Below are 26,513 nucleotides of genomic sequence, written 5' to 3'. Positions count from 1 at the left end.
GGCCCAGAACAGAAGCTATGGGATTCCTCCTCGACAGCGTGACAGCAAACGCTCGTCTCGCACGGGGCCAGTGCTGGGCGGCTCTCGCCCGCCGAGCCCGCGGCAAAGCCTGTCCTGTTTCAGGAAGAGCTTGCCTTTGGGCTGCCAGCTTTCCTGCACCTGAGTGACTAAGCGAGCTGGAAAGCACCTTTGGTGCACGCCAGGGTGGTGGAAATTTGGCTGCCAGCAAGGAAACATGCCAGCACGCATCCCACCGTGCTGCGAGGAGGTGGGCAGCACCTGCAAAGGGGCTGTGCCCTCTCCACAGCTCCCTTGAAAGGCTGGCAAAAGTCTCTACAGGGCAGCCTCGTTCAGGTTGTTCCCTGTGTGGGTGAAATGTGCTCCTCGAGGTTTTGCCAGGTCCAAGCAGCCCCACAGCTGAAGCCCCCTTGCCTGGGATGCTCGGCTTTTCTTGGCTTCCTTACTTCAAGTTGCTCTTTGCAACCAAGCGAGAGGGATCGAGGTGCCTATTCCTCTCGCACAGCCTCCTGACGTGGTCTTGCCCACGGTGAAACCAGCGCAGGGGTGGAGCAGTCCGTCGGGCAGGAATTCAGAGCAGCCCAACAGCTCTCCGCAGAGCCGCGATGGCAGGCGGCCTGCATTTCGCAAGTGGGGTTTTCCCATCAGACTCTCCTGCTGCTATAAATAACAGGAAACGTTCTGCCGTCTCTGCTCTGGAGAAGGTCAGGAGCTGGATTCTGTGGTCTCTGGAGTTTTAATGAGATTGGAGGTTCATGCAGCGTACCCAGAAGTCCCCTGGGATGGCCTGCCTGAGGCCCTTTGGTTCCTTGGATGGCGAAGTCTCAAGCACCGGCCTTTGGCAGAGTCGCCTTAGCCACCCTTTTGAGATGTCAGGTCCTGCTAAACCCTCCACGTGCTGTTCGTCTCCAAGACCAGATGTTAACTCTTGGATCGCTGCCGAACCTGCTCGTGAGAGGTTTGATCCATCCCCTGCCTGCGGCAGGCAAAGCTTCTGCTGTGGGTCCCGGGACAAACACACGGACACCAGCTGGTGCTCCCCTGAGCTTGCTGGGAGCTCGTCTTGTGATTTCCCTCACCAGCACTTGGCATACTACTTGTGGTGGGCAAATACCTAAAATTTACCCTTTGTCTTCTCCATCAAGGAGGCTGACTTTTCCTGAATCTTTTTTGGGGCTGAGGGACCAGCCCTTTGACTCCTGGGCTGTTGGTCAGAGGTGGGAAGGTGGGGTGGGAAACTTGTGTCCTCTGATGGCCAACCATTGTGGTTGTCAGTGCAACAGGGGAAAAAAGAGCCCCTAGTGAATGAAAGAAAACTTGGCACTCGGTGAGCCAAAATTTCTAGCTTTTATTCAAATCATAGTATTTGTCTTGCAGTATTCCCCCGAACCAATACTCAGTCAAGAGTGAGGTGAAACTAGCCATGCAGTGCTCTCCTATCTCCATTATTCGGGTCTGCTCCTGAATGTCTCCCTTCAACTACGTTTTTTCTTGGCAACATCTCGCTGCCTATAAATGCACGCGTACCACAGCAAGGTTCCTACCCAAACTCTGGTTCCTCAAGGTTGCCGTCCTCCATCCTTGTGGACAGGACTTTGGTTAACATCTGTTGCCAAGTGGTGGCTGGTGAGGTGGAAAGATGGTCTGAACAGGCATAGACCACAATAACTTACATCTCGTGCAATTGATGTGTGCAAATAAATCTCTTAAAATAGGGATGTGGATGTCCCATGCTGCTGCTGTAGTTAGTATGAGGGATGGGGAGTTACTTCCATAAGTTGACTTGCTCCTCAGCCCTCTGTCTCTGTATTAATTAGAGAAGGAGTGAATGCAAAGGGTAAATGGTGTTTCTCCAGGTCTAGCTGGCATGGAAAAAACTCATGCGCACCTTCCCTGGCTGGTCGCAGTGGTGGGTCTCCATTGGGCTTGTATTTCCCGTTGGGCATCCCCAGCTTCTCTCCTCATGGTTCTCCCCTTGGGCTTGCGGCAGGATGGAAATGCGACAAATCCACCGGGAAGATCTGGCTCCAGGAGTCTGCTCAGACATCTCAGCAGCTTTCCCTGGTCGTGGAGAGCTGTGTTGCCCCAGCAGCCACGCGGGGAGGAGGCAAAGCCGCCGGCTGCTGCCTCTCCCTTTTCCCCAGCAGCTGCAGGAATGCTTTGATGTCTGCTCCTCCGGCCCGAGCACCCAGCACCAAGATTAACCACCCGTCAGACCCCTTCGCCGCCTCCAGATTAATCTCCTAAACACAGGCAAGCCCCGCTCAGAGGGCTCCCGGTATTCCCTCCTTGCAAAAGAAGGGTTAAAAATAGTTTCTTCCCTTGCACCTGCTCCTCCAAAGCCAAAAGTGAGTTTTATTTTTACAGCCCAGATTTCCTGGTGGCTGTCTTCTCTGGTGGGGTGTAGGGGAACGGGGCAAATAGAAAAATCATCAGTCTTAATAGCGCAAAGAAAATAGGCAGCGTGGAAAGTGCTTGTGCTACACATGGGTTGGAGGGAGCCCTTTCCCTCCTTATAACCACGTGCTTCAAAACTGAGGCAGAAGTGCAGCTCCAGTGTTGGTCCTCAGAAAAAACACCTGATTTTGCTCTTCTTTTGTATTTTTCCAGGCCAACCCTTCAAGGGACAGGAGGGCTGAACAATTGCAAATGGAACTGTGTGTTTGTGGGAGTGTTATTTGTGGGGTTTCCTGGGTCTAAGTTAGCATCCCCTGTGCAGAGCTCTGAAGCGGAGAAGGAAGCCTGGCTCGGCCCTGATTAGTTTCAGTGAGGGCGAATTATTATTTTTTTTAAGGCCTGCATGTTTACATTTCATAAGCTTATTTTAAAACACATGTATACAAGAGCAGGCTTATTTATAAGGCAGAGTAGCCTACTGTGTCCTTACCTGACTTGAGTGTCAAAGAAGCAGCTTTTTTTTTTAACTTTTTACAAGCATGGTTTAAAATAAAATCCTGGTTTGTTGCACCCCAGTGAATCTGCCCGGGAGGAGGTCAGTGCAAGGTCTTGTTTTCTGACTGTAAAAAGCTCTTCTGCTTGTTTACAGAGCTTCTTCTTGCCAGCTGTCATTTTAGGATAATCTGTTAATGACAGCTATAGGTAAAAAACTCATTTCCATCCCCCAGAGTCCTGGCAAGCCTGCACTGCCAAAATCCCAAACTAGCCCAGCTTCCCAGCGAAAAGCCTTTGGGAACTTTCCATCTGTAGAGCAGGATCTGCTGGGTGACCCATTCAGTCGAGGTCTTGGCAAGGTTTCTGGCTCCAAATCCCCAAGGTAAATACATAAGAAAGCCTTTTAGGGGCGATGGGCGTTATCTGCCTCTGAGTCCCGCTGGCAAAAACCGCGGGAGAGGCCCCGCTGGCTGCCCCCAAGGAGTTTCTCCAACAAGGATGGGGTAATCCTGAGTGAGGAGGAGGTGGAGGAATGAGGGGGTGCCAGCAGCCAGGGGAGGATTTTATTCTTCATTCGCTGTTTTAACTCTCTGAACTGGTGAGGAGCACCTTATGGAGGTGCAGAAAAGCTTCAGGTGAATGTTAAGTGTGGTGAGGTGTTAAGTATGGGCCTTAATGGCAGACCCAAGGAGTGAAGTCAGTCACTAAGTCTCACAAAAGAGAAGTGAAGCAAGTAAAATTTCTCTCACATGGGAGGAAAGATGTTTTTATGCCTATGCTGAGAGAGATTTTTCTGCTTCTAGCAAACTTTCACGAAGCCTGTGGTCCTGGTGGGTATGCTGAAGGCCTAGGAGGCCGGGAGGTGAGCAGCTACCTTGTGTACCCAAGGAAATAGCTGAAGCAGACATAGGGCGAAGGCCGGGTTTCCATCCAGCAGAGCTGTAAAACCAAAGCCCTGACCACTGGTGGTTATTTAAAGACTTCCTGCGATGGGAAGGTGCTTGGCCTATGTTCAGGCTGGGCGCCTGCTCTCTGCAAAGCCAAATAAACAGAATCCACTTGAACTTTCCACCTTGCGGGCTCGGCCAGATGCCTCATCCCTCGCTACAAGTGGGCCTGCTCCGTGCCTTGGACGGGCTCCGCCTGCAGGCCTCCACAGAGGATTTGGGGTGACCACCACACTGTGGGGTGCTTTTCCCTTCACCCAAAGGAGGAGTTGGGCACTGTCATCCCACTGCTTGGAGCTGGAAGGCGGCAGCAGGGCGGGAAGGCCTGTGTCTCCAGGATGGGCTGGGATGTCCTACGTGTGGTCTGTGTCCTCAAATGACCATGGGCAGGGCAAAGAGAGAGGAAATTATATCCTTTAACTCTAGATGTGTAGTTTCAATGCTAACTTCCCAAGAGGAGGACAGCTGAGATATTTCCATGTAGTCGGGTGCAGGAATTTTGTCCATCCATCACAGACCTACTGGACGGAGTCCAACAACGGGACACAAAGATGGTGGGACAGGAGCAGCTCTCCTGTGAGGAGAGGCTGAGAGCTGGGACTGCTCAGCCTGAAGAGGAGGAGGCTCGGGGGGATTTCATCAATGTGCACAAACACCTGAAGGGAGGCTGCAGAGAGGACAGAGCCAGGCTCTTGTCAGTGGTGCCCAGTGCCAGGACAAGAGGCAGTGAGCACAAAACGGAGCACAGGAGGTTCCCTCTGAACATCAGGCAGCACTTCGGTGCTGTGCGGGTGGCTGAGCACTGGCACAGGTTGTCCAGAGAGGTTATGGAGTCTCCTCCTTGGAGATCTTCAAAAGCCACCAGGATAAGATTTGATAAGATTTATTTAACATGGTGCATGTCTATCCTTGCTTCTGTCCCTTCCCTGGTGACCCAGGACATTTTGGCAACCCAGTGAACTCTGCAATGGATGCACCTCCGTGGATAGCTCCCTACTGCCAGCAGCAGCCCCATGGCCTGGGAACTTTTGCAAGACTTGGCAGTGGGGCCACTGCAGGCGTATTTCACACAGGACCCAAAAATATTGCTGTCAGTGCAGCGTTGGTCGGTTTGAACGCAGGGTCAGGTCCCTAAGAAATCAAGACTGTTGATGGACAAACCTAAGCATATTCGAATGTTTCGTCTGATTTTCTTGGATTGCAAAGTTTCCAAGGGAGCCAAAAAGCTCGCTTCTCTTCTTGTTTACTTTGCAGACCAGAAATACAGCTGGGTTCAGTGAAATTAGGAAGCTTAAGTTCTTGTAGCAATGTAGTAGAGGGGGCAACTGGAAAGGCTCAAATGTCTCCTTCAGAGCCCATAAAATAAGTCCAAGATGTTCTTCCCCAACTATGCTGCCCTGTTTCTGCTCTGTGCCCGTGTTTGGCATTGATGCTGATGATTCAGGCACAGGGCAGCCCCGATATCAAAATCCTGACTTGAAATTCCTCTGAATTTGTAGTAAGGCAGCAAATCTGGGGGCTTTTCTCTTGATAAAGGTCAATGAGTTGGGACCACGCAGATGTTTCCAAGCACATGAGTGCCAGTGCTGAGTCTGGATGATAGCACAGGAGACGGCGGGTGCAACCAGAGCATCGTTTTAAACTGCAAATGAACCCTGAAATGACAGCAAACTTGAAGCAAGCCCACATTTCGGGCCAGGCTGGCCGTGAATCAGCTTCGGAAAATGAAAGATGAAACTTTCTGACTTCAGCTCAAGTTATGAACTTATAAACTCCCAATTATCTGATTTGCTGGAGGCAAGCCAGAGACAAACATTTTTCGAGGCGAGCATGTGGGATGGCTTCCTGAAAGTGAACTCATTCAAAAAGGCGTGATTTGGAAGCAAGAAGTTAGACTCAAAAGCTGATGTTTTGAACTGGGTTAATCCCACATGAACGTGGCTTGCTATGGATTCCTGAGCTCCTTTTGAGTATCCTCTGTCCTGTTGCTCTGTGATAAAATGTAGGGGCACAATACACCACTTTCAAAAGTTGAAAAAATGCCTCTTTTTATGCCCATCTGAATGATGTCAAATGTGCAGAAAATTTCTTGGCTTGGTCTTTTCCCCCAGATACCAAGCTGGTGGCCGTGAACTACATACAAGTGAAGGCCAACAAGGCAACCCACAGCCCGACTCTTTTTTTTTCATAGCACAACTTTGTGGTACCCATTTCCCCTTTAAAAAATTAATTTCTTTTCTCTGTTACTTTAAAAATTGCTGTGTATTCCCCAAAACTATTTTCAGGTGTATATTCTGATTTTCTTAATGGTTCCCCCCTTTGGGTCAGCCTTATATTTTTACATATTTTAAGCTAAAAGGTATGTATATGTTTATATATCTCTAAAATGCTAACACAAAACTGAAAGAGGAATTTGGGAAATATGTTCAATGGGCTGGGGGGCGGGGGGAATGGCATTTGTAGGCTCAGAAAGTGAAGCGTCCTTAACATGAATGGGATCAGTGGGATGGATTTGGAAATGGGACAAGAAAAAGATGCTCGGTGGTCTTCCATGCTTCTCCAGCTGTCGTATCTCTCCTGCAGATAAAATGTTGAACATTATCCTGCAGGTGAAACGCAGGAGAGGCATCGTGCAGGCAGCTGGGCAGCAGTTCCCCCTGTGAACTGCTGGAAGTGCCATCTGCTGAAGTCAGTGGAGGTTTTGTTGAGCTCTGTTTGTTTTAGTCAAGCGGCTGGGTCAAGGACCGGGGTTTATCATCAAAGGGATGCACCCACAGCACCGGCTGCTGGGAATTGTCCTCGTCCTTGGGGCTGTGGCCACAGCCTGGGGGGATTGCCGGGGTGTGCTGTAGGTGAGGAGTTAGTGACTCTGTGCCACTGCCTATGGCCCTGGTGCCTGTCCCCTCTGCGTCTCCATACCAGCAACGGTGCTCACATCTGTGGTTGTGGCAGCGAAATGGGTGAGTTCAAAGTTCTCTGCATCCACCAAAATCTCTTGTTCCTACCCCAGTACAAGACTCGTATGCTGGGAGCAGATTTTGGGTAGCACCCCTCTGCCTTGGAGCAAGAGGAAGGCTGCGTGGTGTACCTACATGCAGCTCGCTGCGGTCCTTTTAGCTGGCAGGGGCTGTGGGTCCAGCTTAGCAGGAGAAACCTGCATTGCCAAAGCCCGTGAGCAGCCCTGTGACCACATCCCATTAACCCAGCACCCGCCTTTCTGCAGGGAAGCCTCATGGCAAGGTCCCCGAAGTCTTTTAGGTATCACTGCCAGGCAGAGCAGACGCAGCCCGTGGGTAAAGCTCGGGGGAACTCCTTTTGCTGTGTTTCTAGTAAATGCCTGCCCAGGGCAGGGTAATGACTGCAGAGAGGATGTGCTCCATCCAGCTGATGGATGCCGTTTACGGTAGATCTGGAAATGGGGCGGGGGGGGTGGGGGGGGATTGTTCTCTTCAAGAGGCTGATAAAATGCTGGGGAAATTCCTGCCTGGAAACACGCAGCAGTTTCGTGCTGTGCTGGTGCCTTCAATTACAGCGCTCATTTAGCAACCCTTGGCCGCCCATCCCAACCCCGTGCTGCCCACGGTGCCAGGACAGCTGCAGATGGGCTGGGAACGGAGCCAGCTGAAAATCCACTTTTTTTTTTTTTTTTTTTTTAATTCCACCCCCCCAAGGCGGGATCCGCTCCTGGTGCAATCGCCCGGGAGGGAGCTGCCAGCGAGAGCCCCTAAGAAAATGCTGGGGTCTGCGGGGATGGAGGAAAACCCCAGTGCTGGAGGAAAAATATTCAGACTCTTGCATGGAATCTGGCATAGATGAGGCAAGCTTTCACGTGTTTAAAAGCTGGCTGTTGTGGTTTCACCAGTCCATGTCTTTTCCCCCTGTCCTTGTTGGCATCCAGCGCGCTATAATCACGATTTACCAGCAGGGAAGAGGAAATACCCCACGGGAAGGATGTTGCAGCACATTCACCCCTTGCTCTGGTGCAGGATTAGGGATGCTAAAACCGTACCCGGGAACCCAGGAGCCACCTTCTCGTCTCCACAGCCGTGTGGGTCAGGAGCAGGGAGGTCGAGCCCAGCAGAGTGCTTGTTAGAAGGAGGTGAAATTACTGGGATGAGCTGCCCCACCCATCCAGGACGCTTGCTTGGCTGTTTTCTTCAATTAGGTATGCTCCTTTTGCTTTTCCGTGCAGAAAAAAAAGGCCGTTTCAACCTAAAAAAAAGACACAGTTTGAGGATCCCGCCTCATTTGGTGCTTGGTTTCACCAGGAACTTCTCGATGCTCAGGGCTGCCCATCCCCTGGCCGGTTTTGCTGTTAGCTCTCGTGTGCGGGGCCAAAGCTGCGGGACAGATTTGCAAAGTAGCGAGGCGTCCTTTGCGCTGGCTGCTGCAAGCGCTCTGTGCACAGCTCCTGTAGGGCGCTGTAATGCGGTTTTTCTGCTGAGATAGTTAAAATTCTATGGGTTTCAGCCAGGTGTATTTATAGGTATGCCCTCCTTCAGCTGCCTCTCCGTACCGCTGATTTTGTAAGGGAGGAACTGATCCAGCACTAAGCATTGGGTACTTCTGCGTGGTCTCCACAGATTTTCCCTGATGTTATACTTTCTGTTTGCTGTAGCCGGGCTCTTTAGGAAGCAGCAGGAAAAAGAGATGGAGAGAAATCCTCCCCGGAGAGTACCCATTATGGGGTGGGTTGGGAACAGCTGCGTGTCCCCCAGCCTGAATCCATCTCGTGTGTCCCTGTGCCCCAATCTCAAGCCAAATATTTAACCTGCTCCTAAAGACCTCTGTTTCCCTAAGCAGAAAGGGGTGATGGGGGTGCCCAGCCAGCAGCAGGTTTTCTGCCAAAATGCATCGAGGTGAGCCTGAAAATAAATATTTAATATCTTCTGCAGCTGGCTGCTGGCTTCATCATCAGAACTGATGAATTGAGGCTTGCAGCTTTATTTATCCAAGCCAGGGAAGCTCGATTGCTTTTGGCCTGCTTAGAGCCTGCTCCAGCGCAGCAAGGGTGGTCAGGAAATGCCACCCACGCCAGGGTGTCGAGATGTCCCTGAAACCACGGGGAGCAGAGCAGCTTGCGTGTCTCCAGGCCATCAAAACCTCCCCCTGGGGCCTGGGAGGACGTGCAGAGCGCAGATGAAACGCCGCGTCCTGTCTGTCCTGTCCCTGCCGGCTCCGGCCCTAGGAGCTGGGGAAGATTTCCTGCTGAGCAGGGCGGGGAGGCTTTCGCATCTCAGCCTTGATTTAATTTTCAGGTGATAAAAAAGCGTTGCGTCCCTTCCCGGCGCAGCTCAGCAGCCAGCACGTTCAAACACTTCCCATTCTGCTGGGAATTTGCATTTCCCTAAAGGCAGCACCGGTTTTATGCAAATAGCCCCGATGAAAGAAAGTCGAAGCCAAAGCGTGCTCGTGAGTAAGCAATTCTTGGGGATTTTTTGTCGAGAAATCAGGTGCTCTCCTGCAAGCCTCTCGGCATTTCAGGGAGCAGCAGCATGCGCTGCCAGCCAGGGGCTCCTCCAAGCCTGAAAAGCTTTGGGTGAGGAGTGCTCCACCTCGACGTTGTCCCAGGAACACGGAAAAAGGTGCTTTGGGGTAGCAATGTCTTGCTGCTGGGTTTGCTCCTTGCTGCACCATTCCCACGGGACGTGGCATCCCGAGTTGTTGCGGTGTTCACATGCAACAGTATCTGCTTTGTTACCGTAAGCAAAGGGTTTCCTGACTGTAAAGCTTTAATCTCCTCTTTTCTTCCCTTCTTGCCATCCCTGGAAGACGTCAGCCTTCTGCAGTGCTCTCCAAAATCACCTGGGCACGGTGCACTGCAGCCAGCTGTGCAGTGCTGCACAACATCCCCCTTGCTTTCTCTACCAAGCCGGGAAGATGAGTGAGCAGCAGCATCCCGCAGCATTTCTGGCCTCTCCCATTCAGAGCAGGCTTTTTACTCACGCAGACAGTTGTGATTTCTCTTTCTGAGATGCCAGGTTGTTTGCTGGCTTTTATAAAGCCACCGATGAAGTCGGATGCTGCTCCTGGAGGCTTTCCACGCTGGGTGACCCGTGGCTGGTTGCTGATCTGAATTCTGTGATTCTGGGATCTGGGAGATTGGTTGCCACAGAAATCAGTGCTTAAAGTCTCCCGGTGTTTGCAGTGGCTATGCAAAACATCTCCTTTCCGGAGCACCATCTACTTGCTGGCTCAGGCTACTTCTTCCAAAGCAATGCTTGGTCCTGCCTCCTCCTCCTCCTCCCAGTCTGGCCCCCCGTCTACCTGACTGACGGGATGTCAGGGGAGGCTGTGACTTCAAGCATTTCGTTCCCTTTGATCTTTTATTTAAGAGAAAACCACCTTTATTTGCTCAGCCAGCTCCGGCGGGTGGGGGACACGGGCACAGCGTCTCTCGGCGCTGGACTTTTGCGCAAGAGCAGCCGCGGGTCAGACCAAAGCCCTGCGAGGTTTTGTCCCCGTCCACCAGAAACCGGCGGCTCGGAGGCGTTCACAAACCCACTTTTGCCAACCCACGTGCTCTGGGTGGTGGAGGAGACCTAAAAGTGGGAGCAAGGACCCGTGAAATCCCTCTCAGCCTGCTGCCATTAACTCGGAGGAGCTGCCTTTCTTCGGGGCTCGGCTTCTCTGATCGATGCTGGCTCGCTGCCACCAGAGATCTTTCCATAGGGCTTATCACAAAGCAGCCCGAACATGTTTCCTCCTATCCCACGTTTTGCCATCCCCGGCACGTTGCGGGACAGCGTGTGCTTGCAACACCACCCGCGGGTCGAAATCCGCCCCGTTGGGCAGGTTGAGTCCCCTGGAGCCCCCTTCTTCGTCAACAAGCGTCCGGCGGTTGGCGGTGGGGTTGTGCAAGACACGCCGGTGACGCAGAGAGGGCTGCCTCTGCCCTTTGGTCAGGGCTTGCAGAGGTGGCAGGAGCAAGAGGTGTGGGTGCCCTCCGACACCTACGCACCAGGACCCCACCACCGAGCGGGGCCGCGCAAATCGGAGAGCGAAGTCGGGGTCCGGTTGGAGACGGGGGCTCAACCAGCGATTTGGGGGTGGACGGGGGAAAAAATGCAGAAAATAATGCTATTTTTTCCCCAGAAACAGCTTTCCTGGCACAAGTTTGAGCCAGGCTTTGATGGGAAGGTCTCAAGAGCCCTTCCTGTCCTTCCCATCCCCACGAGCTGCTGCCAGCGCTCCCGGCGCTTCCCATTTGCCCTTCAGGCACCTTCCACGAATATTAGATTTGCTCAAAACCACAAGAGCAGAGGGGCAGACGTTCGGCCACGATGGATATTCGGGGTGGTAGGGGCACGTGGTGGTGGTGGCCAAGGGGCACTGCCAGTGCCAGGGTCGGTTGTTCCTTGGGGCGAGGATGATCCTTCGGGTTTTGTCTTTCGGTGGATGCTATCGAGCAAGCCTGGAAATGTCCCAACAGAGGAAGAATCCTCTTCTTTTTTCTCCAATTTCTCTCACCAAAAGAAATCCCTGAGGGATGTGAGCGGACACAGCACCCAGTATTTGGAGTTCCCTGTGCATCGGGTGCCGGAGCATAGGGACTGGCAATCCCCAAACAGCCAAACCCTCCCCAAAAACCCTCTCTGCATATCTGGGAGGCAGCCAGCTTCCAGCGTGCAATTACCATTCCCTGCAGAGTTGGCCTCGCCCCCCCCTACTTCTTTTTTTTTTTTTTTGGATTTTTTTCCTCCTTTCCCTTCACATCCAAGCCAGGAAAAGCCTCTGACGTCGGCGCCGCAAGCCGGTGGGGGAAGGCGGTGGAGGGGATATCCCGGATCATAAAACCAGGATCACATCGCCCGTGAGTTACCCATGGGGAGGGGGACGGATCGTTTGCCCCCAAATGCTGAATTTTTGGTGCCTTTTTTTGCATTTTTCATGAGCGTCTCCCACTGGCTGAACCTCTTAGAGTGCAGGCGGGAGTTGGGCTAAAAAAAAGCCATCTCTGCACACCCCGTATTTAGGTTGCTCAGGGAGGGCTGTAGGGGGGGGTGAAACCCGAAACAGCAGCTGAAGGGCTGCTAAAGGGATGTCTGCAGCATCTCGTGTTACCTCCGGGGCTGTAGGTGCCTCTTCAAAGAATAAAAGTGCAAATAAAAGATAAAAAGGAGTCGATTGTGTTACCCCGGCCTCGGGTGCGTTCCCTGCTTGCACAACGCTGGGAGGACCGTGCTGTTATCTGTCTGTCTGTCTGTCTGCCGAGCTACCTGATCTTCCCCAGTCCTCCCTCTTCTCCCTGCCTCCCAAGTGCCTCCTGCTTGCGAATCTCCGCTCTGACATCGTGCCAGCATCCCGGCCTCTTTCCTAAATACCACCAAAAACTCCTTCAACCCAACCGAGGCTACGAGATATGGGGCCACACGGTTCTTTTCTGCAACTTTAGGTGGGAGCTGGTGTCTTACCATGTGCTAAAAGGGAGTGGAGGGAGATGCAGGAACTCCTCATCCTCTTTTTGCAGCTCAACACCTGGAGCAGGACGTGCTGGTGGCCGCCTGCAGCTCTGCCCCCAGCCGCCGGGCTCCTGCGGGGTTTCTTGTTTTTGTCTCTCTCCTCCCGGAGCTTTCCTGTCGAGTTCCCGTTTCCTTCCGCGCGGATGCGGCTGGAGGAAATCTCAGCGCGGTCGCTTTCCTCCAGCCAGCCCCTGCGATGGCCCCGCGTCTTCTCCAGGTCCTGGGGCACGGTGGTGGTGTCGGCAACCCCAAGATAAGGGGTGGATTTGTGCAAAACCACTACGTGGGAATGACCGGGACCGCTCAGAAACTTGCGTTCACTTTTGGGGGTGTCGGGATGGAGATGCTCTCAGTGGAGCTGCGGTTGGGAGCAGAAGGACTCGGTCATAAGTGGAAGAAGAGGTTGGTGGTGTCCTGCTACATGGGCTGAAACCCGCCGAGCAGATGTAACAGAGATGGGTGTTTTGCTCGTCTTTTTCTGAAGGTGAACGTTGAACATGAGATGAGTGCACTCGGGGATGGCTATATTTATCTACGGGTGAGATGCGCATCGTCTGGGTGAGTAAGGCCCTTTGTTCCAAGTGAAAAACCCACGTGGAGCAACGATTTGGCTCTGCAGAGCTTCCTTTTCCTTTGCTTAGGGAGTTGCTGTGTTTAGGAAAACCTGACTTTAGCAGCTGCATCCCGCTAACCCCCGTCACACCAAACACCGGCTGTTCCTGCAGCCTGCCTTCTGCTCGTCGACCAAGCCCTTTCATTAGCTGCATCAAGGAAGACCTGCCCTTTATTTTGCGTCAAGGTAGGGGGAGGACAAGCAGCCCCATCCCTGCCATTGCAGGGTTCTTCCCCAGATGGCTGGGATGAGGCCGAGGTGTGCACCACGGAGCCACCAGGCTGCAAATAAATAATTAGGAAGGGAGCCTGGCGCTCCTTTCCACTCCAGGATGTATGCTTGGGGTGGTGGCTTGGTCCCTGTGTCCTTGAGCAGCATCCCCATCCACTTGGGTCATAACAACCCCAAGGCAGCTTGGGGAAGGGTGCCCAGGGAAGTGGTGGAGTTCCCATCCCTGGAGATGTTCAAGAGATGTGTGGATGTGGCACTAAGGGACATGGTTTAGTGGTGGGACTCGGTGGGTTGGTGGCTGGACTTGATGATCTTGAAGGTCTTTTCCAACCTAGGTTGTTTTGTGATTGCTTCCTCACCATGCCAGAGTGTGTTTACCCTGTATCCTCACGGGACTCTTGTCTACAAAACCTCTTGTATGCTTGAATCTCTAGAAAGGGCATCCCCATGGTAAATAGGAGCTGGAGATTTCCAGCTCATGGCCTCGTTGGGTGACTTGCTCCACGTTTGTGCCATCCCCAAATCGGGGCTCTCTTTTGGGTCTAAGTTCTGCAGGTCACCCTTTTCTGGGTTTCTCAGACACAAAGGACAGCACCATCCTCTTCCCTGCACCCTGCTGTGCACCAGGATCCGTCCATGGGCATCCCATCCCCGTGGGACCCCCAGCCTGGCAGCATGTCGTGGTAACACAGCAGCTCCAAAATGCACGTAGACAATTTTGGGGACGGGACTTTGTCCATCCAAGCAAGATGAAGTCCGTTAACGCATGCAGAGATGAAGTTTTCAGCACACATTGGGGCAAAACAAAACTCTGCTGTCTTGTCAGCCTAGCTGAGCTGCGAGGTGAGGACATGTGGGACCACGTGGCGAGTCCCCAGTGCTCGCCCCTTCCTTCATTGGGCTTCACCCCGATGAGCTTGAGCCTGGAGGACCAGCACCGTGCCACCGCGCATCCTCGTCCAGGGCTGATTTACTGCTTGTGCTTCCTCCTGCTCCCCTGGAGCTCTCGAGTCTGAAGGGTATTTATTCTCTTGGCAGGTTATTAATATGAGCTGAAATCCCCTTGTCCGCATTGTTCTGCCGTACTTAATATGGTAATCAACGCCGCAGCCTGTATGGCCAGGGATGATTTGTGATTGAAAATCCATTAGGAATTTATGGGCTTTGGGCTGAATTGCTGGGACGTGCAGTTGCCAAAATACTTGAAATGCTTCCCCTGGAAATGAGACCTTGTGGGAAACGAGTGCTCGCTTTTCTCAAACACAGTCAGTTCCCAGTGAGTCTCCATTGCTGGCAGCAAGTACACCCAAGGCAGTAAAAAAACCCTATACTATGCAGGGCACCTCTGGAGCACGAAGTGAAGACCAGACTATGGCTCCCGACGTGCAGTGCAGAGTTGCACTCAATCCCTTCCAACCACAACCAGTCTGTGAAGCTGGATATCAAAAAAAAAAAAAAAAATGCTGAGAGGCTGCTCGAATCAGACCCCAAATGCAGCTCCCACCTCACTCCCATCCTTCAGCCGAACTTGCAGCTCTTACCAGCTGCCGAAATGGGATTTTCTCAGTGAGGGCTGCAAAATCCCCCCTGGGACATCCCACTCACCCCGACAGCCCCAGTACGAAGCCCATTTTTAACGAAGCTTTGCAGGAAGCAGCAGCTGCCCTGCACCCATCACTGCAGCCGGTATCACCCCATAATCCAGGCTGGGTTTGAGTTTTGCAGAGCATCCCCGCAGGACAGGTGATTATTTTTCTTCATCAAAAAAACACCAGTGTGGCATGGATGCCACCGCTCCCATCCTCGCGTCCTTCCTGCTTCATCCCTCACCCAGAAAAACTGGGTTCGGTGGGATCAGGGTCTGCAGAGGGGATCTGTGCCGAAATCCCCTTCAATTTTGCTGCCTGGCCCCCTTTAAACTCCTTTCCATAAACCCATCCTCGCGGGTCCAGGCTCTGTGCTGCACGCCAGGGCAGTGCCAGGGCTGGCACGTGCTGCAAATAATTAACAATTAGGGCACCGGCAGCGGGAAAACCCGTGATTTGCACAGCCAACTCGGGCACGTTTCAGTCGGAAGGCTTCCCCTTGCCACATCACCTGCTTCATGGCTTTTTTTTTTTTTTCCCATTTATTTTTTTTTCATTCAAACCACTTGGAAAACAAGCGGGTGGGATGCCTGGAAATGATGCCTGGGTGCCGAGGAGCCCGGCGGCGATGCTGGTGCTCAGCCACCTCCGGGACCCGCTTTGTCTCTTTGCCTCGGAGCCTTTTTGGGGTGAAACGATGCAGGGGAAACTTTCCGGGAGATGAGAGGAGAGGCGAGGGGGCGCGTGCTCGCCCGGCTCCGGTTACTTATGTGCTTATGTTCTATTTTGAGGCTCCGGCCACGCGGCGCTAAGCAGCCGCTGACCCAGGGACGGGACGGGCTTCAAAACAAGAGTCCGGTGGGTGACGATCTGGGGAAAAAACAGGTTTCTCTCAGCCCCGCACGGGGCTTGCAGCGTCCTCATCTTCCTCCAGGTCCGTCCTCTCTTGGCTGTTTGCGTGGTGGTCGTCGTGTTGGGTTTTGCTCCCCCTGGTTTAACCTCAGGGAGAGGAGGCTGGGTGGCCAGGGCGACATTTAATGCTGAATTTTGCTGATCGTGCCCACCTTTGGGTGCTCGTGCACCCTGAGGAAGGGTGCTGTGGCTAGGAAGGACCTGGCTCCTGGCCAAACCCCGTGGCTTTCTCCTTCCCATCACCATCACGAAGGCAAAGAGGTGTCCCCGTGCTGCCCCCGGGGTACTCCGTGGGTAGCGGTGTGCCGGCAGCGGGGCGAGCGAAGGAGCATCCAACCCCAGCAGCGGCAAAACCACCCGCCTACCACCCCCTCCTCTGCCAACCCCCCCCCCCAAAAAAAAAGCTCATTTGCGGGCAGCTTAGTCGGCCTAAGAGCATTAGGGATGCCTTCGGTTGACATTAGCCGCTCGAGTCGCGCCGGGAGCGTGTGGCTGCTTAGGGGCAGGCTGGGCGCGTTGTGCACGGTGCCGAGGTTGCCAGGACGCTCGGGTAAGGTCCGGAGGGACGGGATGGGTGAGAAATCAGGGTGCTGCCCCGACACGCCGCCCCCACGGGGGTGCTGCCAGGGCGGTTACGAAAACGCTGCCGAGTTGCGTAAAAAGGCAGGCGGCTGCGCAGGGATTGGGGCGAGCACGTGCCGGCCGGCACAGCCCGCACCCGTGGGGCAGGAACGCCAGGACCCCCTCGCCCTTCACCACCTCGGAGCCTCCTCATCCTCCTCCTTGCACCCCTGACCCCGACCGTCGGAGCAGGCTGAGGCTGGGGATGCTCAATGGGGACGCAGGTTCTGGTGCAAGCCATTAGGGCTGTGAGCTCCATCCACTTGATGCAAATAGGGTCTTAGCTCCACATCCCCATCCCATCCACCCTGAATCTTTTGGAGACACGGAGGGCAGTGCCAGGGGTTCCTTTGGTTTGACTCACGGGGCTGCCCTGACCTCTGCGTTTTACTTTCCCTCCCCTTAACAGCCTCGCTCTCCGCCGGGATTTATGGAGGTGCCGAGAAGCAGCTTTGAGCACTGCAGCCCCCGGCCGCCTCGCCTCGCCCGGCGTCCCGACCTTCGGATTTAACCATTCAAGGCTCCCGTGCATGGATTGCCCGAACCAGGCACCGCTGCCGGCCGCCGCCGCCGCCGCCGCCCCGTAGGCTCCCGGCCCCCCTTGCCGCCCCCAAGTACTCCACATACCCCGATGGGGTAACGTGACGGGGCCACCGCCGTGCCACCACCATCCCCATACGCAGAGGCCTTTCTAGAGCGCGGCACCGGAGGCGACAGCCGCTCGCCATTGCACACGCCGAGGACGCCGACACTACAGCAAAGGGATTTTTTTTTTTTTTTTGTAATTATTATTATTATTATTATCATTAATATTATTACTACCGTTTGGCTTTCACCCCGGGGGGGGCTTGCGGTGTGTCGAGGAAGCCGGCGCGCTCCCAGGAGCTGGGATTATTTGCACAACGTTTGTACATTGAGTTCTCGATCCTGTTTTTGGTGTTTTTTTGTTTTTTTTTGTTTTGTTTTTTTTTTGTTTTGTTTTGTTTTTGTTTGTTTGTTTTTTAAGCGCAGAGGGGTGTTGGGTTTTCTTTTCCCCTCCACGCCACGCTTTTCTTGGGTTTTTTCCCCCTGCCGCCATCAGCATCACCTCTGCGTCACCGTCCTCCCATCCCACCATGGCCCGGATGAACCGCCCTGCGCCGGTGGAGGTCTGCTACAAAAACATGAGGTTCCTCATCACCCACAACCCCACCAACGCCACACTCAGCACCTTCTTGGAGGTAAGAAGGATCGTGGTCCCGTTGCACTTTTTGGGGTTAAAGCTGCAGTCGGCTCATTGGGATGCAATGGGGATGGATCGTGGGGTAGCTCATCCATAGGACACCGGCACAATCCTGTTGGTACCCCCCAGCCCCGATGGCATCCCGGATGAGGTCCTTGTCATCACCAGCTTTTTAGGGCAGGATATTTTGGAGGACCCCGAGTACGGGGTTTGTCAGAGCTTCGCCAACCCCATTGCATCCCCGGCCAGCTCCAGCAAAACGTTACCTCGGGAGCTTTGCAGCGAGATGCGCAAATGCACGCCACCTCCCTGGCACCTCAATAAAGGATTTCCCACCCCAAATTTCCCAGTGCCTCTGAGAGAGCAGGAAACTCCCCCATACCCAAAAAAACACGTGAGCACCAGGGACGCGTGTGAACGCGAGGGAGAAACCCGGCACAGCCACCCCATACTGGTGGCAAAATTCCCCTTCCTTCCAGCCGCTGCGATTTTTGGCTGAGCGCAGGGGGATTCGCCGCGGTTTGGCCGCCGCGTGCTGGGAAGGGATCAGCGGGATCATCCGAGCCCCCGGCCCGCCACGAGCAGGCACCGGGATGATCTCAGGCGGCGCCCAGCCGGGGCTGATACGCCGGCACGTAATCCAGGGGCAAGCCGTGCCATGGGTGCTAAGCCCGGCTGGAAGGAGCCCAAGTCCCGGCGTGCCCGCAGCGCGTTCGAGTAATTAACTCACGGGTTACGGCAGCAAAATGCCTTCGTCAGTCCCAAAGAAGCCCCGGGCAAGATGCTGAGTGCGTTCAGAGGGATGCGCCAAGCCCTCATCCATCTCCACGCGCTTCTGCAAGGGGAGTTTAAACCTTGCTGAACACCAATAACACCTCTTTTGTTGCGTTTGTCTCTTTTTTGGGGATTTTTCTTTGGGGCATCCGTTGCAGCTCTGCATCATGTCCCATGCTGTGGGTTTTGGTCTTGGTGCTGGGACCTCAGGCGCTATTTTAGTCCTGATCTTTTAGTCCTCCTATTTTGTGGTCCTGGTCTTTGTCTTGGGTGCTTACATGGGGAATTCAATGTGTTTCCAAATACCCTCGTGGCTTTAAAATTAAATGGCTCCATTGGCACTCGGGATAAAAAATCCAGCCCCATGCCCACGCGAGGGGTTTGGTGCCCTGGGGTTTAAAGTTTCCTTGGGATTTGTTTTAATGTTTCCTTCCCAGGCCAAGCAGACCATGGGAATTTCTGCTCGAGCATCCAGAGAAGTGGGCATGATGCAGTTTTAGGGGATTTGTGGGTCCGTGTGGTCATCACAGGGCTCAGCCACGTTGGGGATAACCAGGGTGCAACCCAGCAGGATTTTTCCAGCTCTGCCCATTGTAAGACCCCCTCGTCTCCTTTCCTCCCCAGGATCTGAAGAAGTACGGTGCCACCACGGTTGTGCGAGTGTGCGAAGTGACCTACGACAAGACCCCCCTGGAGAAGGACGGCATCACCGTCATGGTAGGTGGGCGCTGGAGGGGCACCTCCATCCGTGTCCCCCACGTCCCACGGGTGCAAAAAGCAATGAGGCTCCACGGGGGGACACGCAGGAGCTCGGGGTCCCCCCGGTCCCATAGGGTAGCACCAGACAGCGATGCTTTATACTCAGCATCTCTGCTTCGTGTCTGTGCACGAAGGGGGGCTTAAAAATGAACAAGCTCCTTGCTGGGAAAGCTGGAAGTATCTGGGCTGTGTTTGGGATGGATATAGGGGGTGGCGAGGGAGAGGTTTGTGGGTTTGGGGCCATTGCTGCCTTTCCAAGGGACAGCAGAAGCCTTTGGAGGTTTTGTTGTGTTGTCTGAGCTGCAGGCTCCCTGCCACGCAACTGAGGCTTCCCACTGAGCTCGAACGGGATTTCTGCAGCAAAGCTCCCCCCGCAGCCGGCACAGGGAGTGTTTGAACAAGTGGGGGGAAATTCTTTTCAAAATAAATGAAAAATCACAGGCTTTCCTTGGTCGGCGGAGGGGAAAAGCTCCGAACAGGAGAAACTCAGCTTGCTTTGAAACCAGCCTGCAGCAATCCAGGCGTTTGCTTTACCGTGATGCCCAGGAGGAGAGAGATGAGAATAATTTCCAAAGCTGAGCACCAAACCCCGTCCCCTGGGTCTGCTCAGCATCCCTCCTTCGGCAGAGATCGTGCTTGCCCCGGAGCTTGAAGGCAGGGTTCGAAGCCCAACTTGGGCCTCGGGCAGAGGCGGGCGAGCTCCCCGCTTGCCGGCGTCGGGCTGAAATTGGGCTGGTGCTTTAAAAAAAGAAAGCAGTGCCCACGCAGCCGAAACTGTGACTCATGCAGCCGAGCCCGCAGCTGCCTGCGCTGCCCGGCGCTGGGGCTTGGAAGCAGCCACGAGAGCCACCGAGCCCACGTGGAAGGTGCACGTCGTTCCCGTTACCCTTGGCGTTACCTTATCAAAGGGGGATCAGGAATCGGGAGACTTTTTTGCTGTTTTTTTTTTTTTTTTCCTGGGGAATCAAGGGGAGCGAGCAGTGAGGAGAAGAAAGGCAAGGATGCTGAGCTGGCAGTTCCCAGGCTGTATCTCGCTGATAAATAATTGGAGGTGATGTCAGGCGGGATTGCCGTGCCGGGGATTTGGCACCGTCAGTGCCAGGTGAGCTGGGAGCCGCTTCTCAGCCTCGTGGGGCAGTGAGGAATGGGAGAAAAACCGCAAAGGAGCTTTTGGGGGGATGTGGGGCACCCCCATCCTGCCCTTCGCAGAGCAGGCATGTGGTTTTTGGTGGGCTCCAGCCTTTCTCCAGCTGAAACGCGAGGGTTTTCTCCCTGTTGGGAAGGGTCTGGTATAAGGGACATCCTAAATATCAGTATAGATATACCCTAAATATAAGGGACATCCTAAATATCAATATAGATATACCCTAGATATAACGGATATCCTAGATATCAGTATAGATATATTCTAGATATAAGGATATTCTAGATATCAGATATATCCTAGATATAAGGGATATCCTGGATATCAGTATAGATATACCCTAGATATAAGGGATATCCAAGATGTCAGTATATATATATCCTAGATATAAGACATCCTATATATAGACATATATGCTATATGTAAGATATATGTATAGATAGATACAAATGCATCCTTTGTATAAGATACATTCTAGATGTAGGGAGATACGTATCCTATATATACCTATATCCTGTATATACCTATATCTTATAGAGAGAGATACCTATTTCCTAGGTACAGAACCTCAGCCTGGAGGACTCCAGCCACAAATGGGGTAAAAGGCAGAATTTGATCTGTAAGACAGGAGAGACTGTGCCCTACATATGCATCCTACATGCGGGATATCGCTGTCTCTCTCTGTAAGATATGTCCTATATAGAATGGTATCTACATCCTAGATCTACGATATCCTATAGGACATGACAGATACATCTTACATAGAGAGATATCTGTAGGTATAAATTATATCTATAGATATCATCAAGCCACGATGATTCTGGCCCCATGCTTCCCACTGCTCAAATTTCTCTTCATCCCATCCAAGTGAAGCTCTCCTGCCCATCCCTGCCTCACAACCCACTTTCCTCCTGCCAAGAAAAAACATTTTGGGATAGAAATGTCCTCATTTTGGGAGCGATGTGCAACCCCAAGTGGCTGCCAGTGCCCATGGGGAGAGACCATCCCTTTCCCAAAACTCTGCAGCATTCGAAGGCAAGGAGGAGGATGCTTTTTCCCCCCAGTAGCAGAGCCTGGGTGGGGGATGCTTAATGCAGCACCCATTTTACCTGCTTCATCACCAAGGCCTGATGTGGAGTCTGTGCAGCTCGAGGACCCTTTCTGATGGCCAGGGACACGATGTGGCAGCGAGAGAGAGAGCAAAGCATGCCATTTGGCTCTTGCCCCCAGCAGCCTTTTGGAAAATCAATTATCCTTTTTTTTTTTTTTTCCTAAATAGCCTTTCTGTAAGGATGCTATTTAAATGGACCCGTTTGAAGGGTCTCCTTCTGGAAGGACAGAGCCCTTCAGCTTCTGCTAGAGCTGCGGAGGGGGCCCCCAAAGCAGCAGCCTCCCAGATGTCCCGAGCATCCTTCCCAGGCTGTGTATTTGCTTTGTCCTCGCCTTTCTACAGCAAGCTGAATTTTGGAAGTGGGAGATGTTGGCTGTCTCCTGATCACCTTTGTTAAATTTCCTGCAAAGTGGCTTTGTCCTCCTGGCACTGGGTGTGCTGGTGAGGGGAAGGATGTGGCTTGCAGCTGCCCCCAGCTCGGCGCAGGCATCCGGATGGCGGCTGCCAAATGCAAATGTGTTTGAGTGAAACCCCAAATGAGCTTGGAGGAGGCAGGCAATGGGCTCTGGAGGCAGGCGGACGTGGGGACAGGACCACGCTGGAGGTCGTATAGGTGCTTCTGAAGGATGAGCCTCTTCCTAAATGGAAGACCCTGAGCCTAACACCATCCACCCACAAACCCTGAGCCAAAGCAGTGCTGCAAAACCCCAAACCCACTCCTATCCCCAGCTAGCTGCACCCTGAGCTCAATTCCCAGCACACAGCATCTCCCCAGGATAAAAGCAATTCCCTCTGGCTTTCCCCGCGGGGATCTGACGGTGGTTTTCTCTTCCCCCGTTCCCGCAGGACTGGCCGTTCGATGACGGAGCGCCTCCTCCCAGCAAGATCGTGGAAGACTGGCTCAACTTGCTCAAGACCAAGTTCTGCGAAGACCCCGGCTGCTGCGTGGCCGTGCACTGCGTGGCCGGCTTGGGGCGGTAAGTCAGAGCCCAGCACGAAAAACCTCCCTGCTTCCCCAGTCCTGTCCCCTTTTTAGCAGGGATTTTGCAGCAGCGGAGATGGTGGGAATAGGCAGTGATGTGCTGCTGCCTGAGCTCCTCCTTGCTCTTCTTGCCTCCTAATTTTGGGTACCAGGGGTACTGGGGATGCTCAGTGCTGTGCTGCGGGCGCCCAGCACTGGTTTTGCTTTTGTAATCTTCTTGCAGTCCTTCCACTGAGACCAGGAGCCCCTGCTGCAGGTCGGGGCTGTGTTCTGCATGTACATTTGTATCTGCTTGTACAAAGATTGGCTTCCGAAATCCTTCCGCTCGTGAAAAGAGCAGCAAAAAGCTGCCAGCTCCATCCTGTGGGTTTGACCTCCAGGATCAGCCACTCTTTGGGGCAGCGCTTGCAGCTGTAAATTTTAATTTACAAATTAAAATCCGGTGCTGGCGACTGCCCACAAAACCACTGTTACAGCCCTGTGGTCCCCACGGTGCCACCACCCCAGGACAGGACATGAGCTCCTGGATTTGGGCTGTGTGGCAGGGAGGTGACCGTCCTGCCGTTGCCTTTCAGCGCTCCTGTCCTCGTCGCGCTGGCCTTGATCGAGAGCGGGATGAAGTACGAAGACGCCATCCAGTTCATCCGACAGTAAGTGTCCCAGCGAGCGGCGTTTCAGCACGTAAACCCCAGGCTGGTTGGGGTGGGAAGGGACGTCTGGGGCCATCTGGTCCAGCCCCTGCTCAAGCAGGGTGCCCAGGAGCATGTCTTGGTGGCTTCTGAAGGTCTCCAAGGAGGGAGAAAGCAGCCCTGCTCCAAGGGAATAGAAAGATCTGGTGCAGCTCAGCTTTTTGGAGGTTTCTGTTACAGGAGGCTGTTCCAGCATGTTGTACCACAGCGCAGGATTTTAGGGTGACTCCAAACAAATCAGCCTCCGTGCCCTCGCAGAGCAGCCCAGGGCACTTGCAAAGAGCTTGCACTGATGGGACCTGGTGCCACTGCTGGGGTTTGTCCCCATCGACATCCCTGCAGGGTGCACCTCATCCTCCAAAATCCCAAATTATGGCTCCAGACAGGGGATTTTTGCCCCACAGTGGGTGGGTTTGGAAGGGTCTCGCCCCGCGCCAACCCCTCTCTTCTCATTGCCCGCAGGAAGCGCAGAGGAGCCATCAACAGCAAGCAGCTGACGTACTTGGAAAAATACCGACCAAAGCAGAGACTCCGATTTAAGGACCCTCATAACCACAAGAACAAATGCTGCATCATGTAACCTCAACGACCTCTTGCCAAAACCCGTGCACACAAACACCCGGGCACTCGCACGCATCCCCCTCTCTCCTCCCAGCCCCGCGCACCCCACGCACTGCCCCGCTCGCGGACCCAGCTAATAGGGGTTGGGGTTTTGGGGGACATGGAGCACCCCCGATGTGTGCCGGCACCCGGAGCACGCTCACCTTGCCGAATCCCCCCCAAAAAAGGATGCTCGGTCCAGCCACAGCCCCGAGGAGGGAAGGCGGGGCTGCCCTTTGACTCTTGGCGCTACCAGGCAATGAGTTCCCGTGGTGCCGGTTCTTTGTCGCCTTCCTCCTCCTCTTCCTCCTCCCTTTCCCCTCTTGTTGCACTGAGAGCAAGTCCCGGCGTGAGGAGGGATGGATGGGCATGGGGGCACTTGGTTTTGGGGGGATGCAGGCCGGGCTGTGCCAGCCAAGGAGGGATGGGGAGCAGGAGGGCTGGGGCACCCCAAAAAAAAACCCTTTCCCACCTCTTCCCTAAAAATAAGGGCTGCAGCAGCAGGGATAAAGGTGGTGATGGCAGGGAGGGAAGAAGGGGGCTCGTAGCATGGTGCTGGCCCTATGGCCATGGGAAAGGCTGAGCGAAGTCCCCCCAGCACCATTCCCTTTCTCCTGCCCCCTTCTCCATCACCAACTCCCTGTGGGGCTTGCGGGGGGCTTGCTGCCCCTCCGGGTCCCGCAGGGCTGCAGCAAAGGCAGGGGCACCAGGAAATTCGGGGATTGTGGCAGGGCTTTGAGGCACCCAGCTTTTGGGGACGCAGGGTCAGCGCTGGGTCCCTCCAGGTGCGGGGTGCTCTTATTTATAGCTTCCAAACTCAAAGTAGAGGGTGGTGGTTTCTCTCTCCCCATGTCCCCCCAGCTGAGCTCACAACGATGCTGCAGCACCGAGCGTGTGCTCAGCATCTTTCCTATTGCATCCCCAAGCCACGGAGCAAACCCAAATTCTGCCAGTGATGCCCTGGGAACACAAAGTGTATCTTGGGGCACATCCACATCCTCCAGCACTGAGTTTGCTGGCCGAAGTGCCAGGCTGCAGCTTTCCTGGGGGATTTGGAGTGCTCCTGGCAAGAGCGCGTCACCAAATTTTGCACCTGCCTTTCCCCCCTCCTCCCCCGTGGCATCTGCACCGTGTGCGCTTGGCACCCCAAAAAACCTTGGTGCGTGCCATGGGGTGTGTGCAGAGCTGTCCCCGAGCCGGGACGTGAAACATCTCTCACCTTTCTGCCTTTGAACGCTTGCAGCAGCGGGAGCGGTGGGCACATAGGGGGCACGGGGGTGTTTTTTTTTTCTTTTGATGAGGGTAAGAAGAGATTTGCTAATTAAAGGAAAAAAAAAAAGTTTGTCTTCCGCACGTCCTCTGGCCTTTCTTTCTCCCATCGCTGCCCTGCAGAGCCCAGGAGGTGACCCACAGCCCCCCAGGCTCATCCTCAGCGCTGTCACCAGGGCGTACATGTGGCCCCAAGGGATGCTCCAGGGCTTCTGTGGGCTTGCAGTTGCCCACCCGTCAGCTGCAGAGAGCCAAAGATGTTGGGGCGAGGTGGGCTGGTCATCCAGCATCTCATGGTTTTGATCTACCCAACTGGAGATGCCTTCAGCGCCCTGTGTTGGGCATCTCCAAAGGTTTGTTGGGCATGTCCAGAGGTTTGTGGGCCTTCTGAAATGCAGACAATCCGGAAATAATTGCTTCAGAGGGTTAGTCTCTTGGGATAAGCAGCGATGAAGGCTGGTTAGACACCTCAGGTACCTGCAGAGGGATAGGGGATGGCTTTGTGCCACCAGACGTGGAGATGACCAAGGATGACCTTGGAGCGCTTGCCAGCACCACTCCTGCTCTCCTGCTGAGAGCCAGCCCCAACCCATGGCACGTAGCTCCCCTCCTGGGGACATTCGTGGGGCCAAGCAAAGTGGTCCCTTGGGGTGGGACAGAACATGGGGTGGGACAGCCCACAATCCCTTGAGTTTCTCTACCCCTTTCCAGGCTGTCGGTGCCCACATCTCACGGGGAAGGCGGTGGTGGTTGAAGGGTGATAAAGCAGGCTGATAAAAGGGCCTGATCCCTCTCAGTAGGTCACCAGCCCATTCCTGCTGATTTTCCCGATCACGTCCTGCTGCTAAAATAGGTGCCGCTTCGTCCCTGAAGGTGTTAGGAGGGGGCTCGGCACTGCAACCAGGGTGGCCCCAATCCCCCTTGGACCTGTGGAAGGTTTAGGATAAGACTGGGAACCACCACTGAGGGCACAGAGGTGTTTCTGCCCTGGCAAAGGGAGGAGAAATGTTCTCACCCATGCTCACAGGAGCATTGCACGCCAGATTGCCTGGGGCAAGATTTTGGGGGTAACGCAGGGGGACAGGCTTGGCGGCGCTTCTTCGCTTCAGGTAGCATCCACCCAACACCTTAAAAATAGGGAGATTTTAGTGTTAAGAGCAGTCCTTGACCTGGAAAAATCCACGTGGCTAAATCCTGAGCACCCCTGGCTGGCAGAGCAAAGCCTTGATGTCCTCCAGTTTTGTGAGTCACTGCGAAAGAAACCATGCTGCTTTAATTGCCCTACTTTTTTCTTCTTTTTTCCCTTTTTTGTCCTTTTTTCTTTTTTTCTTTTTGAATGGATGTGTTTGCCCATCCCGGAACTTGCTGTCACCTCCCACATGCTGCTCCGTGGGCAGGACACCCAGGAGCTGCCACCCTTGCATGGAGGGTTTGAAACCTCTCCGAGGTTTCTCCATGTTGGACTGCCAAATGTTTGGAACGTCTTTTTTTTTTTTTTTTTTTTTTTTTGGGACTTGGGCTCCTACTTCTGAGGTACCAGCTCCTCAGAGCCAGCACAGAGCCAGTTACAGAAACAACAGGCTATGGGAATGGAAGGGTCTTCCAATTGGGTTTTGGGTAAGAAATCTCAAAGAACCCAATTCTTTCCATGTCTCAGGACAGTAACAGGGAAAGTTGGAGC

At 53.9% G+C, this 26,513-nt stretch overlaps 1 protein-coding gene across 2 annotated transcripts in view; it reads left to right on the top strand.

Moving 5' to 3' along the window:
* The window catches only part of PTP4A3 (protein tyrosine phosphatase 4A3), a 36,133-nt gene extending 12,507 nt beyond the window's left edge, over positions 1–23,626 (top strand). Inside the window, exons 2-7 of one of the 2 annotated variants that reach the window (XM_035561688.2) lie at positions 16,692–17,218; positions 17,364–17,502; positions 18,903–18,995; positions 22,139–22,269; positions 22,850–22,924; positions 23,426–23,626. In XM_035561688.2, coding sequence (XP_035417581.1) covers positions 17,398–17,502; positions 18,903–18,995; positions 22,139–22,269; positions 22,850–22,924; positions 23,426–23,543 — 522 coding nt within the window. In that variant the 5' untranslated portion in view covers positions 16,692–17,218; positions 17,364–17,397 and the 3' untranslated portion in view covers positions 23,544–23,626. Of the gene's footprint in view, positions 1–16,691; positions 17,503–18,902; positions 18,996–22,138; positions 22,270–22,849; positions 22,925–23,425 lie in introns of both variants that reach the window. The other variant, XM_050708472.1, reaches the window with a different exon arrangement.
* The last annotated feature ends 2,887 nt before the right edge of the window (positions 23,627–26,513 follow it).

Source organism: Cygnus atratus, chromosome 2 (genome assembly GCF_013377495.2).
Source record: "Cygnus atratus isolate AKBS03 ecotype Queensland, Australia chromosome 2, CAtr_DNAZoo_HiC_assembly, whole genome shotgun sequence".
NCBI lineage: Eukaryota > Metazoa > Chordata > Aves > Anseriformes > Anatidae > Cygnus > Cygnus atratus.
The sequence above is the reverse complement of the archived record's forward strand: the minus strand, read 5'-3'. Positions and strand labels throughout refer to the sequence as shown.